At 40.1% G+C, this 17071-nt stretch overlaps 1 protein-coding gene and 1 pseudogene across 2 annotated transcripts in view; both read right to left on the bottom strand.

Moving 5' to 3' along the window:
* Positions 1 to 9674: 9674 nt before the first annotated feature.
* The window catches only part of BMAL2 (basic helix-loop-helix ARNT like 2), an 85336-nt gene continuing 77939 nt past the window's right edge, over positions 9675 to 17071 (bottom strand). For both annotated transcript variants that reach the window (XM_077170383.1, XM_077170384.1), the window contains one exon: positions 9675 to 13952. In XM_077170383.1, coding sequence (XP_077026498.1) covers positions 13816 to 13952 — 137 coding nt within the window. In that variant the 3' untranslated portion in view covers positions 9675 to 13815. The remainder of the gene's footprint in view (positions 13953 to 17071) is intronic.
* On the bottom strand, positions 14603 to 16967 carry LOC143689890 (putative ATP-dependent RNA helicase DDX47 pseudogene; annotated as a pseudogene).

The raw sequence follows: 17071 nt of genomic DNA, 5'->3' as shown, positions 1-17071 counted from the left end.
AAGTAGATAGGACCATGCGGTGGTGGGATATATTGTTCTGGAGGTGAGGAGAAAGATCTGGGATGGACTCATAGTCTTGAAAATCATGAGCAATTAGATGATAATGAAGCTACAGGAGTGGTTGAAATCACATAAAGTATGTAGAGAAGAATGCCTAGGGCTTAGCCTTAAGGATTTCCAACATTTGAATGACCAGGGAGCTGCGAGAAAAACCCAAAGTGAGATATCAAAGAAGTTGAGGAAGGAAGATTCAAGAAAGGGAGGAAGTGGTCTACTGTGCCAATTAGAACAGAAAAATAAATGCTTGAGACCAGGCGGTGAATGGTGACCTTCATAACAAGAGTTTCCGTGGAAAAGAGGTGTGAGACAGTAAGTAAATTGGAGGAGGGTAAGTGAAAGCAGGAAGTGTGGGAGTGTGGACAAGTTTTACCAAAAGCCCAACTGTGAAGTGGAGGGTGTTAGCGGGAAGACACAGGGGCTAAGGATAACCGTGTGTCTGTGTGTGTGTGTGTGTGTGTGTGTGTGTGTGTTTGTATGCTGTATGGTGGTCACATTTCATTCTTTTTCCATGTGAATATCTGTTATTGCAGCACCATTAGTTGAATTTTTTGTTTGTTTGGTTTTTGGGGGGTAGTGCCTGGGCCAGGGATTGAACTCAGGTCTCCCACATGGCAGACTATGCATGTGTGTTTTAGTGGGAGTAAATAGAATGGGTTTAAATGCTGAAGGGAAGGAGGTAGAAAAGGAGGGAGGTGTTGAAGATACATGGGAGGCAGACAGACTGAGGTACCTGAGGTATTTGGGAGGAGAGCAGAGCCAGAACCTAGGTGAGGGGGTCTTTGGATGAGAAGAGCCTTTTTCTGCTTTGACAGGAAGGAGGGTGGAAGGGATGGCTGTGTACCCGAGTGAATCAAGTTATGGATCTCTCCCCTAATGAACTCTCTTCCCTTTGGAATTGCTCATGCCAGTTGTATTTGTTATTTATTTAATAATGTAAAGTGATACAATAAGAGGTTAAAAATAAAATTGTTGCTTTTATGAAAATTAAGCTTTGGAAATTTTTTTTTACAAGTTGAAGTTGCCACTCCTTTTGGAGGGGGTCAAATTATGGGTGGGAAATACAATAGCAAAAGTTTGGATAAAAAAGTTAAAAACCAAAAATCTAGTAGAATATTGCATTCATATTGCTTCACTTAAAGAGCTCCAAATTGGATATCTAGATGATAAATCACTGGTGTGGTTTTTTCAAAACTACAGCTAATGAATCCCTCATTCAAAGAAAAAGCCTTGGCACTACCTCAAAAGGTTAACAAACAGATACACATTTATGTTTTAAGCTAAAATGTTTAAGTCATTGTATTAGCTGGGGTTCTCTAGAGAAACAGAATCAGCAAGAGATATCTGTAGATATAAAATTTGCAAAACTGTCTCATGTAACCATAGGACTATAGAGTCCAAGGTTTGTAGTGTAAGCCACAAGCTGACCACTCCGATGGAAGTCCTCAATAAACTTTCAGGAGAGGCTGGGTAGACAACCGTAAGAATGGAAGAGTCCAAAATCTGTAGGGCAGGCTGTGAAGCTGGTGACTCTGATGAAGGGTCTGGATGAAATCCACAGGAGAGGCTCATTGGCTGAAGCAGAAAGAGCGACTGTCTCTTCTGAATCCTCCTCAAAAGCCTTCCGGTGACTAGATTAAGCATCACTTGCTGCAGAAGACACTCCCTTTAGCTGACTGAAAATGCAATCAGCTGTGGATGCAGCCAACATGATCATGATTTAATTCCATGAAATGTCCTCATAGCAACAGACAGGCCAGTGCTTGCCCAACCAGACAACCAGGCACCACCACCTGGCCAAGTTGACACTCGAACATATATACATATAATTTTTTCATGATTCCTTGTTTTAATAAACCTTTTCAAATTAAAAAATTAATTAATACATGAATAATCCTGACCAGATGAAAGAAGAAGCTCCTGCTTTACTTTCATTGCAAGATTATCTTTTGTGAATAAGGAAGAAGAGATGACATAAAGTTTGAAGAACATGAGAAGGGTTGGAAATAGTTGTCAATGGAGAAAGGGCAAGACAATGGGCTTGAGAAACATGCAGCCTTATTGTCGCCCTGCAAGGCCTGGAAGGGCAGGTGGATACAGCCCAGTGCCAGGAGCACAGTTTTGCAATCTTATTCTTAGCTAGCTCATCAGGAACACACTTGGGGTTCAGAAGATAGTGTAAAACTTTACTTGGCCCATCAGGTCACTTTTAAATTCACATGGAGTCAACGTTAGATAGGCATCCATAAGCTCACCGTTTCCCTGGCAGCTTTCCTCTTTTCTTTTCTATCATTCTCCTCTCCTGCTAGATCCATCCGGAACCTGCCCCCTATTGTCAGGGCCAGAGTGAGGAATGTTTCTGACTCTATTCTGACTGTGAAAGAGAGGATTCATTCCTCTCTTTCATTCCTCACAGTTCTCCATATGATTGATGCCCATTGCCCACACTTCTCATTCTTCAGCATGCAGTACGAATAAGACAAAAACAAAAGAAAACAATCTTTCTTTTTTTTTTTTTGGTTGATATCAATTACTTTTCCAATTCCTCTCCGTGAGGATGGAAAAGATTGAAATGGGTAAAAGGAAACAAGAACCTCATGCTGTGTCTGCGAGGGACATCAGACAAATACAGCTGCTGCACCTTTAAGCTTGTGCTCCTGGAAATAGAGAAAGCAACGTGTACAGAACTGGATTTTCTTCCCACACAACCATGACCCATTTGCTACATTCCTTTTTCTATCAAACACATGAGCGGCATCCAGCCAAAAATAAAGAAATAAAAGAACCTCACACTGTCTCACTGAAGCTCACAGAAATCAAGAATTTATGCAGACCTGTGATTTTCTCAAGCCTTCCTTGGTAGCCCCAGTGTAGGAGGAGGGTCATGAGAGACTAAATGATCCAGAGCTGGGATTTTCTGGAGTAAGTGAAGATGAAGGACAATGAGGCCAGGGAGTTGAGGACATCGACAAAGAGTAAGTGAAATGATAGCCTTAGAGGACCAGTCTGGGTGGGGAAGGAAGGGAAGAGTGCATGAGTGTGTGTGAATGTGTGTGTGCATATTTGTGTGTGTGTGTGTGTGTGTAGGAAGGTGAGAGATAAAATGAGAGGGATCAGAGGATTGGTGGTCTTCATGAAGTAAAGAATAGGGGGAGGCAACAATGCTATGGTCACCTTTAGAAAATGCTTATAAGGAAAACAAGGGCCTAGATAGTAAGCTTTTAGAGCAGACACATTAAGTCCAGAGTGGTGATTATTATTTCTGGATTATGAGAGGCTGTTTTATATATATATATACCTGATATTTAGAGATAAGAATGAAGCCAAACAGGTTGGGGTTAAAGTAATTCAGAACATAAGGGTAAGGAAGACAGTGTCTACATTTTAGAGCCACACATACTCTTTGAGACCAATGGAAAAAAAGTTTTATTTGATCTGGAACTGAAATTTTCTGGAGTGCATAATCTAATTCAACCGATTTGTACAGCACATTAGAACAATTGAAACACAGGGAGCACAGAATAAGAAAGAGGTCCTTAATCCTGTATAGATTATTGTAATGCCTGGAAACATACTAGAGTGTATATTAAGCAGATAATCAAAAAGTATTGGCAAAATCCCCTGAGGGAGGGGAGAAAGACTACAGAACTATTAAACCTTACCATCAGGGAATCCCCTGATACTGTGTCAAATTTTAGGGACACCCAAATCAATAGGCCATGCTCTCGATCATGAGGCTTACTCTTGTGAAGCTGATGTAGGTAGCAGAGAAGCTTAGACTACCTATAGGCACACCTAAGAGTTACTTCTGGAAGACCTCTGTTGCTGTTCAGATGTGGCCTCAGTCTCTAAGCCCAACTCTGCAAGTGAAATCATTGCCCTTCCTGCTACATGGGACATGACATCCAGGGGTGAAAGTCTCCCTGGCGACGTGGGAGAGGACTCCCAGGGATGAATCCAGACCTGGTACCATGGGATCAACAATTCCATCCTGACAAATGGGGGAAAAGAAGTGTAATTAATAAAGAATCAGTGGCAGAGAGAGTTCAAATAGCATCAAGAGGGTACTCTGGAGGTTGCTCTCATGCAAACTTCAGGTAGACCTTGCTACCTATCATAACCTGCCAACCCCCAACCAGGACCATTCCAGCCAATCCTAAAGAACACCTAGAGCAATATATAAGATTCCACAAGGGTTCCAGTTACCAGAGTAACTCTCCAGAAACCTACAACCTCCAGATAGGTCCCTGGTCCAGATAAGTACTGAAACCTAGCCCAGACTCTCCAGAACATCAGATAGTTCCAACCTCCTACCCCATATTAGTGACAGACCCTTCCAACAGCAAAATTTAGAATTGCCATAGCCCACACAACCAATGAGAGATATGGAAAGATCAAAGGTGCTGGTGGAATTATACATAAAAGATAGTACTTAACAAATGAATATGAATGCTGAATCATTATATTGATATATCTTTTAGTGTCCAGTATTTTAGAGCAGCTAGAAGTAAAACCTAAAATTGTGAAGTTGTAACCCATGTCAAAGTCTGAAATATGTTCTACAACTAATTGTGGTGCTGTGCTTGGAAATTTATAGTTTTTTTGCATATATGTTATTGTTCACAAAAAAAGAAGGTAAAAAGTCAATTGTGATGATAAAAAAGTAAAAATAAAAGTAAGTCCTTGATATAGTATAACAGAGAAAACAGGATTTAACAAATGGATATGACTGCTGAATCATTATATTGATATTTCTGTTGGTTTCCAGTGTCTTGGAGCAGCTAGAAGAAAAAAACGAAAACTCATGGAATGGTAACCCATACCAAACTTTAAAATCTTTTCTATAACTGCTTGTTAAAATGTACTTGGGAATGTTTTTTGTATATTTGTTATATTTCACAATAAAAAATGATTTAAAAAAAGAATAGGAGGAGGAACTTTAATTTAATTTTTAATAAAAAGAGAAGAAATCCCTCTCTAGAGCAGGTTCTCAACTTGGCGGGGAGAAAGATATTGCCACCTGACCCCCACACAGGGGACATCCGACGACAGCTGGAGATATGTTGGGTTGTCACAACTGGGGAGTTGCTCTTGGCATTAGTGGGTAGAGACCAGGGATGCTGCTTAACATCTTACACTGCACAGGATCACCACCTGCAGCAAAAGATTATCCGGCCCAAAATATCAACAATGACAACACTGAGAAACCTTGAGCGGGTCATTGTAATCTGAAAACGATGACATGCCCCCTCGAATGAAAACTTGGCTAGGGAAGCCCAGCTTTTCAGCACAGCTCACACTGGAATGAAGGTCAAAGTGAAGGTCTATGAGAGAAGGGGTAGATTTTAGGATTCTCTTGGAAGGTGGTGGCTGCGAACAGTGCCAGGTGCCTCCTTTCTTTTAGCACAGCTTCTCACAGATGTCGCTTCGGCCATTGCATCGGCCCCACGGTGTGGGGTACCCATCCCTAGAGCAAAGAAGCCCTCCCCTCCGAGGCTCGAAATGTCTTCTTTCTATGTTTGGATTGTTTTCAGTTTTATAGCTGGGGAACAGCCACATTAGTTTCTCCTTAAGCTGCCACAAATAGTCAACTCTGCAGCTATATGCTTACCCTCTGCTTCCCACCTTTTTGCTATTTTCAGATTAATCATCTAAATCTAGTGACAGAAGAGAGTGCATCTTTTTTAGTTGGTTTGCTTTCCTGAAAATGCTAGCAAATTTTATTTGTGCATTCTAAAAATACAGAGACAATTTCTGTACTTTATTTTGCTATAGAGGGAAGGTCATTGTCTGGCTGCTCATTAGATATTATATATGGAAAATTTCCTGTATTCTGCTCCCAAATGTGGGGAAATTCTATTAGGAGCAAGATCGCATAGAATGAGAAGTCTCAAGGAATCAAGGTAAGATTGACCAAGCTAACACCAGGCAGGTTCCTCTCACACTTAGCGTTTATCAGAATCACCTGGAGGGCTTGTTAAGCTGCAGCTGCAGATCACTGGGCCCCAAGCTCAGGGTCTTTGAGTAGGTCTGGTGTGGGGCCCCAGAGTTTACATTTCTAACAAGCTTGCAGGTGATGCTGACACTGCTGGTCCAAAACCACAATTTGAAGACCACTGTCGAGTTTTACATCTGCTTTCGGCGAATTATGTTTTGGTGTTATATTATGCCTAAAAAAATCAACTAAAACTTAGATTCTGAATTTTTAAAAAAAATCTATATACAGGACAAACTTTCTGTATAGCACTTAGTCAATTTTTATCCAGCAATGAAACTTTTAAAAATTCATCCTAAACAAAATCGGAGATATATAGCAAACATATTTTTGATGATGTTAACATGGTATCCCCAATAATAAAACTTTCCAATTACCCTAAATACTGTGTCACACCCTTCTAACCTTGCCACCTTTTTGAGTTAATATCCAGGCACAAGTCAACTTTGCAGAGCCCTCCTAAGGTAAAGTGTTCATGGCTTAAGACAATTATACGTTGAGGGAGTCGATGAAGAGTTGTCTTAAATTTTTACCCAATTCTGTGTTTCTGGCCTTAGTTTTAGTTTCCATGACAGTCCGATCTCTTGACTGACCTTTAGGCGATATTTTCCACAGTCACTACAGACTAGGAAGAAGTCGGTTATATTTTACCTTGTGGGTAAATACACTAAAATAATTTTCTTTTTAAAATATGTTAGGAAACCATTAGCCACCATGAATTACAACTTTTCCAAGGTCCCCCCTGCATACCTCCCCATTCCTTTTTCTGGATCCAGGCTGTTGGCTATTCTTGACATTTTGTCCCTTTCAAGGATGCCTTTAAAAGGTCATTTTAATGTACGTACAGGCATGCCTCAGAGACACAGCGCGCTCGGTTCCAGACACCACAGTAAAGCCAGGGTCTCAATAAGGCAAATCTGGTTCCCAGTGCATATAAAAGATATGTTTATACTGAGGCCTATTAAGTATGTAATAGCATTATGTCTAAAAAACAATGTACAGACCTTAATTATAATCTGACACAGAGACGCGACATGAGCACATGCTGTTGGAAAAATGACACGACAGATAGACTCTCGAAGCAGGCGTGCCACAAACCTTCAAGTTGTCAAAAAACACAAACCACCAATTAGCTGGGAAGTGCAATAAAACAATGATGCCTGTAATCAGGTCTAAAGAGGAGGGGAAAATAAATAGCACTATTCGCCTCCATCCTGAGACTCGGTGATCCCCCCTCCACTTCCCTGGGAGGAGCCCCAGAAATGAGAGGTCTGTGGATATGTTCATTGGTTTGTGGATGTCTCCGGGTGTGTGTCCCACACCAGTAGCATGAGTACCAACTGGGGACTTGTGAGAAAAGGAAATTCTCTGCCCCCACTCCAGACCACAGCAATCTGTGGTTTAACAAGTCTTTCAGATGACCCTAATGCACCTAAAGTTTGAGAACAACGGTTTTAGATGAATGGAAGAGAACTGCCAGGATATAACACATTCTGCTGATTCTTCCCAGAAAATTAAAGCTGACTTCTCCCACACTCCAAGCACTTTGCATATACCTTTCAAGTAGAAATATCAAGTATTATAGCTGTTGCTTTCTACCTGTCATCCCACCAAGCTGTGGTCTCTTAAGAGCAGGGCTATGCCTGTCTTTTTCTCCCTGTAAGTGTAGCACTGGATGAGTTAATGCTTAAATTAGAACTACTATCCTTCATTAGGAGCCATTTGGAATTTCTTTGAAATTATCTTAAAGAGTTCCCTCTTAGCTAACTGAATCACTCAACTCTTCTTGCTTTCCATACATAACTTCCTAAACACCCTAATTCAATTAGAGCCTCTTGGTACTTAAACTTTCACATTGCCTAATGGATTTTTACTACAATTTGGGTTAAACTTTTAGAAGGCTTAAATTACTTTTAGACCACACTTTGTCTTATACATTGTGTCTGAAATTTTTTACTAATTTATTGATGAAGCTTCTACATAGTACCAATCCCCTATATTTACTGCCACACTGTAGATTTTATCCATCAATTAATATATATGATCACTGTTGCAATTAAGTACCGATGTGCCAAACACTTTAAACCTAATTTAATCCTTCCTAAAGCTCTGCAAATAAGAATTCTTATGACTATTTTATGAATGAATAAATGGAGACTCAAAGAGCTTGTCTGCTGGTCAACTCAGATTTCTCTCCTAGTCTCAAAACTTACACATAAACTCAGTATTTCCAAAGTAATGCATCTTCTCCTACAAATCTTTCTCCTCTTGTAATGCTTAAATCCTTGAATGGCACCGCCATTCACAGGTGCCCCAGCCAGAAAGTGATCATCATTTACTGTCTTCACTTCAACATTTCCCATATGATTAGAACTCAAGTTCTTGCCACCAAGTTTTACCTCTGTAATACTCACTCTTCAACTTGTCTCCTCTTCATCCTTATGGTTCCACCTTGTTTGGCTCTTCCAGTTTCCCACCAGATTTTCTGTAATAGGCTCTGTGTGGATCTCTGCTTCCATCCCATTGGTAACAGTTAACCCAGGAGCCCCTTTTCTCTCAGTTCATGGGATTTCCGGTGGGACTGACTCACCCGACCTACAAGTCAGGGTTGGGCCATGTGACGACAGCCTGGCCAAACTGAATATTCCAGCCTGTTGACCACATGGAAGGCAATGGGAACCAAGTTGATCCAGAGACCCAATCAGTGGACACTGTGTGAATTACTAAGAAATAGAGATCTGTTTCCATGAGAAATACCAGGTATAAGAACATAAAAATGACATAACGCTTGGAGCCCGAGGGTCATTATGGGGAGAGGGTTGTGATAGTTAGGTTCAGGAGTTAACTTGGCCAGGTGATGATGCCCCGTTGTTATGTTGCTATGGACTTGAATCAAGAGCATGTGAAATTCATCTATGACTGATTACAGCTGCAGTCAGCTAAGGGGAGTGCCTCCTGCACTCCTGCAATGAGTGATGCTTAATTTCATTAGCTGGAGGCTTAAAAGAGAGAGGTCAGAAGAGAGTTCAGTACTGCACAGCCCAAGCAGCTCAGCATGCCTCATCTCAGCACTCATAGCTCAACCCAGACATTTGGAGCTACAGAAAGGAATTGCCCCAGGGAATCCCATTGGAATCCAGAAGCCAGGAGAGAGGGCCAGTTTAGACACCCACCGTGTGACTTCCCATGTGACAGAGAAAGCCAGAGGAAAGCCAGCTGTCTTTCCTCTGATGAACTGTAAATTTATAACTAAATTATAACTAAATAAACCCCCTTATTAAAAGCTGATCCAGCTCCGGTATGTTGCATTCTGGCAGCTTTAGCAAACTGAAAACAAGGGATTACTGAGTATACGTCCAGCTTAGAGAAAACCAGAGCTGAGAGTTGGAAAGAAGGAATAACAAGGAAGGAGGAGATGATAGAGTCAGAGAGACAAACAGTGCTGATAATATCAGGCCATGATGTAAACCAGAAAGAAATTTTCATTGGGTTAAACCACTGAGATTGCGGGGATGTTACAGCAGTTAGTATAGCCTGATGAAGACTCCCTCAAATGTATATAGTAACAGAGTTCAATGGACCTCTCTCCCCAGTGGCTTGAGGACTCTGTTTTCACACGAAAATTTTTAGGTCACATTTTTGGGGGGAGGAAGTACAATACATTAAACAGAAAAACTCCAAACTAGTAATTATTATAAAATATAGTTTAATATTACTCTTTTCATTATTTACCATAAAGCTTAAAAAATACCAATATACAGACAAGAACAAGGGAACTGGAAAAGAGCTAAAAATTGTATAAAAGACAAAACCTACATTCAAGATTGTGTGAACAGTGACACATATACAACACACACTTTCAATTGCAATGAGTTCAGAAAGCTGATTTCCAGGTTGAACAGGTTTTTTTCCCAAGGTCAGCTTTAATTGGACCATATCTGGAAAGGTATCCTAAGTCAAAGCTCTTCTATTGTATGGGAAGGATCTTTCCAGACCTCTCTTAGAAAGCATTCCCTATAAAACAACCCACAAAAGGTATATTACTCTAAGAACCTGCAGTGAATATTTTTACTCAGAACTACCAGAGGCAGACTTATTCTAGGCACAAAGATAATAAATGCCTCTCATAGGTCCATGTAGCTTGGAAAAAAAATTAATCTACTAATGAAAACAAAGCACTGTTAAAAGGGAAAGGTGGCACCTAGTGGCCACACAGCAGTTTTTCTTTATGGCTTCTAATAATTCTAGACATCAACTCAGTCCTGTTTCTAATACTGTGATGGGCAAATCAGTCTCCAATTCCAGCACCCAAGGATGATCTGAGTGGGAGATGCCTCTTCAGGGCAGGAGCTACAACTCAGCACCACTAAACACGGCCCAGTTCCTAGGTACTGGCTATCCCATACAGCTATGCCCAGACCCGACAGCAACTCCGCAGAGAACGTGACAACCAACACAGCCTTTTCTGTGGTTTGACACTATGAACAAGCACTTCCCTTTAATTCCATTTATGTACTAAAAGTCTCTATTGTGTGTTTCCTTCTTTGTTGTTCTGTTTCTCTGTGGATTTCTAAATTTAGTGATTTGTATAGTATCAACATATACCTCGAGTTTTATTTTATTTCAGGCCATCATGTAATAAAATGTCCAATAACATTTTCAACAAAATTTAAATCTGGTACATGGTAGAGGGTCACAGTTACATGAATGCACTTAATCAAGGATCAATAAATAATAATTCTTCAAACAATAGATATTTAGAGGTAAATATACTTATGCTTTGGTCTATTTCAGTAACATCCACTCTAGAGCAGTGCCGTCCAATAGAAACATGACATGAGAAACAAAAGCAATTTTAAATTATCTAGTAGCCACATTAAAAATGTAAAAAATAGAAGAGATTAATTTAAATGTTTAATTTCACCCTGTATATCAAAAAGTATTATCATTTTAACACACAATCAGTGCAAAACTGTGAATGTAGATTTCACTTTTGTTTTTCCTGCGAAGGCTGACAAAACCTGGCATCTAGTTTACAGCACATCTCAGTGTGCCCAGCCATATTTTAAATGCTCAGCAGCCACGTGTAGTTGGTGGCTTCCACCCTGGGCAGCACTGTGCTAGAGTCTGATTCTAACACTCAAGGCCTGTGGATAAGAATCATAGAATCAGAGCTGGAAGTAAACACAGAGATGAAATCTCTTTTCAAAATGAGGAAACCAAGGCACAGAGTTTAAAGCGGCTTGCTTGAGGTCACACAGCTAAATGTAGACTTGAAAGAGTCTTCTGGTTCTCAGTACTTCCTGCACTGCACTACATTAGTGTAGTGATAACTCTTGGGGTTAAAAATAAAAGAACTAAAGTATTCTTCTTATGATATGCTCATTCAACTTGTAGATATATCATTTTTCACCAAAATGCATGAATTAATTTGTAGGAGGAAAAAGTGATATAGTGTAAGCCATTAAATATCTGTTGCTGCTAAAAGCAATCAGATGTGAATGGAAAACATTCTGAAGAAAACACTAAACTTGGTAAAGCTCTGTATCATATGATGCATGAGTCCAACAAATACTGGATTCTGGGTTCAGGGCAAGAGGCTCTATAGAAAAACATTAGGATGGGTTAATAAAGGATCAAACTATGCTGAGGGCATTCTACCAGCCAGCTGCCCCTGTGGTCCACAGAAAAGGCTTCCTCCAACAAACGAACAAACTGCTACCATGCAAGGTAGCGCTGACCTGCCTCTCCATCTTTTACAACCTGGGCATTTGTATTCCCTCCTGCTTTTGAGGCCATCCAACCATGACTAGCCTGCTACCATCGGCTTAGGCAGAAGACACTTGGGAGACCAGGCCCAACCTGCTATGGTTCAGCCCCCTAAAATGCTGTCGGCAGGCAAGCAGTCTACTTCTTTACACCGTATGCTTCGGCTGCTGCAAACCCATTCCCATCTTCTAGGGTTTCTTTGGCTTATTCTAAACCTGGGTGTGTCTTGAGTCATCAAGAGTCAGACCCAGGGCAGGCTACGGTGGCTCAGCAGGCAAGAATGCTTGCCTGCCATGCCAGAGGACCCGGGTTTGATTCCCGGTGCCTGCCCATGTAAAAACCAAAAAAAAAGAGAGACCCAGGGGTGATGCTGACCCACCAATATGACGGATCGGCCCCAGGGTAGTACATGGAAGTCCATCCTTGCCTGCACAGCCACTGCAGGTTTCATGTCTGAAGGGAACATCTGCTTTTGGTTATAGCCTTTTGGTATGTTCACATTTGACACATCTAATGAAATTTCTATCACTTACGGCCTAAGAAAATATCATGCAGATACAAAACAGTACTTTGTTTTGGTGAGGGACCTTCTGAGGAAAATTTGCTGAAAGGGTGTAGCAACATATAGAGAATGAAAACTGGATTTGAACCCACCCTATACTGGGGCCTCAGAGTTGCCCCACTAGTTTTCTAACTTACTGTACTTTCATTTGTGAGGCACAAATGAGAATAGATGGGAACATATTTGGTACAATATAAAATGCTGTTAAAACATTATAAAATGCTATTATGGAAGTATGATTCTCAAAAAGGTAGATATATAGTATTCTAAATATTCTTCATTTTTATACTCAATTTGAGCCACCTGTGGATTAATCACTAGTTAAAAAATTGTTCTCTAGAATTTTAATTAGAGTTAAATAATTAGTTTTTATATTACTTCTCATTGCTTTGTGGTTTTAAAAACGTACTTACCATTTATATCATTACCTTTGATTACAGGCAATAATAACTGTAATTACCTAATAGTCGAGAATGCCATGACTAGTTTCTGGGTCAGTTAATTAATCATTTAACCAGTGAAACCAAAAGAAATGTGGTTTATGCACATACAACATCAACAATATATATGAATTTAATGTGTGTCTTTATATAAGACATTTAATCTGCCTAGGCCCATTTCTTCCTCTATGATTAAAATAGTGCCTTACCTTATCAGCATCAAAAACCTATTCTATCTATAACGGAAATTTTGAGTGATTATTTAAGAGTAAATCTCATATGCAAAGGTCAATCACCAAGATCTAGGACATACAATGGCTCTTCCTTTCCTGAAAGCAAAGTTGAAACTCTCTCAAATTTTTTCCTGAATTTTAAATAGAAATAATCTCATTTAAAATCCATCTCAAAGTGCTCAGATAAGCATAAATATACTTGCTTTGTTCTTGCCCAAGTCTACAAAGATGGAATACAGTATTCATTGTAATTATGATTATGAATTGCACTATCCCTTTAAATGTTCAAGTACTCACCATTTTCTTAAGATGTATAAGTCCTGTCCTCAATTAAAAATAAGTACGCAAGGAATGAAAATGTTCTAAATAACACACATCTACTATTAAAAATGAATCTCAGACACAAAGAAAATATCAAGACATCAAATTCCCTAAACTCAAAAACTGCATCAAGAAACAAAAACAACACGTCTGTGATATTCTTGGTTAAAATATTTTAGCATAAAATATAGCTGCTAGGGGTTTTAAGCCATTTCACTGAGTAAAGGGTTTATAATAAACAGAGGTTCTACTGAGAGCAAAACATCATACTTCCCCATCTTCTTGTGAGATTAAGGTGCAGATCTATAAAAACCGGTAGGCCCTTAATAGGAATAAAAGATAGAGCAGTATTAATACAGTACTGAAGAAGAGTATACAGTTTTTGAAAATGAAATGCTTTAAAATGTTTCTCATTTTCTGGCGTTAAAAAATCAAATGCTAGAGTGTCCACTGGATGTCACTGAAGTCCCCGGGGTCTCCCAGACCCCCTTCTGCTTCTAAATAATTCATGAAGGCAGCCATGGCTGTGTCATCATTGTCACACAGGGCATCGAAATCCAACTGGGGACCGTCACCTGTCAAATTACAATACAGGCCTGTGTGAATAAAGGTGACCATTAAAGCCAGACATATCACACATTCGGAGGTTAAAAAAATTACTATCATAAAAAATGGCAACATTAGAATACCACGGCATGTATTTTTTTTCCCCATGGCATGTATTTTTGAGGGCAAAGTATGTGTCTTAAATTGCAGAAGACTGATATTTTTCTGAGTCACTGTTGTTGGTGGTTTTTTTTTTATATAACAATCTCTTGTCAAATAAATTGCACCAAAGTGAACTAGTCTATGAGTTTTCTAATAGAAAATGACACTTCTAAATGGCCTATTTCCCGACCGTCAGAATCTAGGGGCTGGTGTTGGGGCATGTGCGTGTAGAGCCTGGAAGGAGAAATTGAACTTAATGCCATTTGAACAGACTCCGTTTCACCTGAAAACAAGGAGGCTGAGATAAGAGCAATGCCTTCTCAAACTCTGAAATATTCTCAGAAAAGGAAGATAAAGCGATTTTTAAATGAAAACAGAAATAAGGAAGAACCATGGATATAGGATTTAAGTTAGACATAAGGAAGAGGTTCTAGAAACTAAGGGTTAAACTACAGATACAGATTAACCAAAGTTTTCTAGATATTCCTCAAAGTACATATGAATTTGAGATGATTAATGCATGGCTCTGTGTGAGCTGATATACAAGTTCCTTCTTGTCTGTTCATTCTCTTTAACATACATTTTCAGTAGAGCAGTGCCAGTTGTGGGGGGCGGGTAGGAAACTATGCCATTTCAATTTGATTATTGTCTGAACATCAGTGAAAGTAAATGGTTATATGTTTATTTTTAATTTGCCATCAAACTACCACTGTAGTTTATTGCCGATTAGCAAGAACTTACATCTACAAAACCCTTTAATGCCAAGTTCCTCAGGATGTTTGAATCTTATAAAAATAATATCTCAATTCATGAGTCCACATTACTTCTAATAAAGTATAAATTGAGGTGGCTTAAATACCATCATCTAACTGCAGAAGATTCTTTCCTTTACAATTACAGGTCATTTGCTTCACAACCTAACCTTGACGTGCCCGTGAGAAAGGCAAAAAGTCTCTGTGAAGTGACAGAATATCACATCCTACTCACATCACTGGCGAGGAATCAAGAGTGGAGAACATTAATAGTTCGGACGTGAGCCACTGTGAAAAAACCATTCTGCAGTAATGCCACTCCAACATACAAAGGGGAGTGAGTACGGAATTAGCTGAGAAGCTTCTGGCCATAATTCTGACAGATTACAGTCTGGAGAACTCTGTTGGAGAAGGTTTCATTCTTTTTTTCTTCCATCCTCTATACCAAACAGAGAGCAAAACTCAAGTCTCTATAAAAATGATGGAGGGTCTTTCTGATTTTTCATTTCTCCTCCAACCACCTTGTTCCTGACACCAGTAGCACCCTCTATACCATCACTGTCCCCTGCATCCTCTCGTATGTGCTTCTTCTTTTCTCTATGGTCCCTTAACTCCATTTGGGCAAATCTGTGGGCCACAGTCATGTATTGTCAGCATCATAACCTCCTCATCCTGTGCTGGAAAAACAAGTTGTTTCTTCCCAATCAAGTGCTCCACGCACCAAGAGATTTCCACATCACACTGTGTGACAAAGGTACTAGCCCTTCCAGAGCGCCCAGCTCCAGCTGTTTGACCTACTGGGTGGATGTACTACTTGTGATGGGCAGGAGGGCAAAACTGATAACTCCATCCACATGAGGAATGGCTGAGCCTCATCGGCAACAGCGGTTAGAAGACAGGAACGAGCCTTCGCTGTGAACTCATTAAGGGATCCTGGGTGCTTGTTCTGCCTCATCTATCCACGGACGTGGGTGGTAGTGAAGCCAAGAGTTCTGAGTAGGAAAGCTGTTCTCTGAGTACAGGGCCTGTAGAATACCATAATGGAGTTTTCAACCAATTCATTTAGCATATAAACTAGGTAGCTATCCTTGAGTTTAGAGGGAGTAAAAAGACAATGTTTCTGTCATTTCTCAAATTCTTTGGTATTTTGAGGAAACAGCATATTTCACAGGATTCTTCAGAGCTGTTTGCTGACGCTTATGCACCTTCGTGGTCATAGCAGGGAAGAGAAAGGTTATCTGCTCTCAGGGAATCACTTTCAGGATCTTGTCAACCTCAGTCTCAAGATCTATATTTAATATTCATTATTTGGTCTATTTCATCTATGATCAAGTATTTGAGAGCTCTTCAGCTGAAACCTTGTGTATTCTCCAAGTGGTCAATCAAGCTACTAGAAGTTGCTATTACTACATATGTTTTTTCTTAACAAGGCCAGAAATTAGGACACTGAATCAATTCCACCTACAATTATAGCACTTTGCACCCCACTGAAGGAACCCAGAAGTTCAAATTGCTCAGAGATCTGAAAAGCCAACTGCCAAGTAGGGGTGAGAACTAGGGCAAACAAACATGGGGGCATCTCCAGCAGGGCATTCGGAATGGACAAAGCAAAGGCCCCATTTTCCTGGAGCCTAGTTCTGCCAGCCCAGTGATAGCACTACCTTGTATGGCCAAAGGAAAAGCTCCAATCTGGATCCTCGTGGGTTGTGTCTATCCTAACTGGTCCCAGGTCTCACACAACACAGCTCTCCCACCCAGGCCTTTACAAGCTTTAGTGTTCTCTGCCACCGCAGCTGGGGAGCTCTAGTTGGAGACTCATGCTCCTCAGATGCTGCCACCTTGTCTGGGAGCTCCAGAAGTCATTGATTTCATCTTTAACTTTTTAAGGTCTGTCTCCTTTAAAAATTCTTCAGAATTGGAGTAAATATCTCAGTTGCATTTAAATTGTGCATATTTAACAATATTCATAACTGATTCAGTTGATAACTGAATTATTTTTTTATTTCCATTTTTTATTTGCATGGGTAGGCACTGGGAATCGAACCCAGGTCTCCGGCATGGCAGGTGAGAACTCTGCCACTGAGCTATCATCGCGCCACCTGATAACTGAATTCTTAATGGCAGGTCCATTAAGAAACATACATTATTAAATCAAGAGTGAGATTAGTCTATTTAGGATCTAAGCGTAAAAATCTTATTTTAAAAACTGCTTCTTGAGAAATCCCTGTATCTGA

The sequence above is a fragment of the Tamandua tetradactyla genome, chromosome 7 (assembly GCF_023851605.1).
Source record: "Tamandua tetradactyla isolate mTamTet1 chromosome 7, mTamTet1.pri, whole genome shotgun sequence".
Taxonomy (NCBI): Eukaryota; Metazoa; Chordata; class Mammalia; order Pilosa; family Myrmecophagidae; genus Tamandua; species Tamandua tetradactyla.
This window is presented reverse-complemented; position numbering and strand designations above follow the sequence as displayed.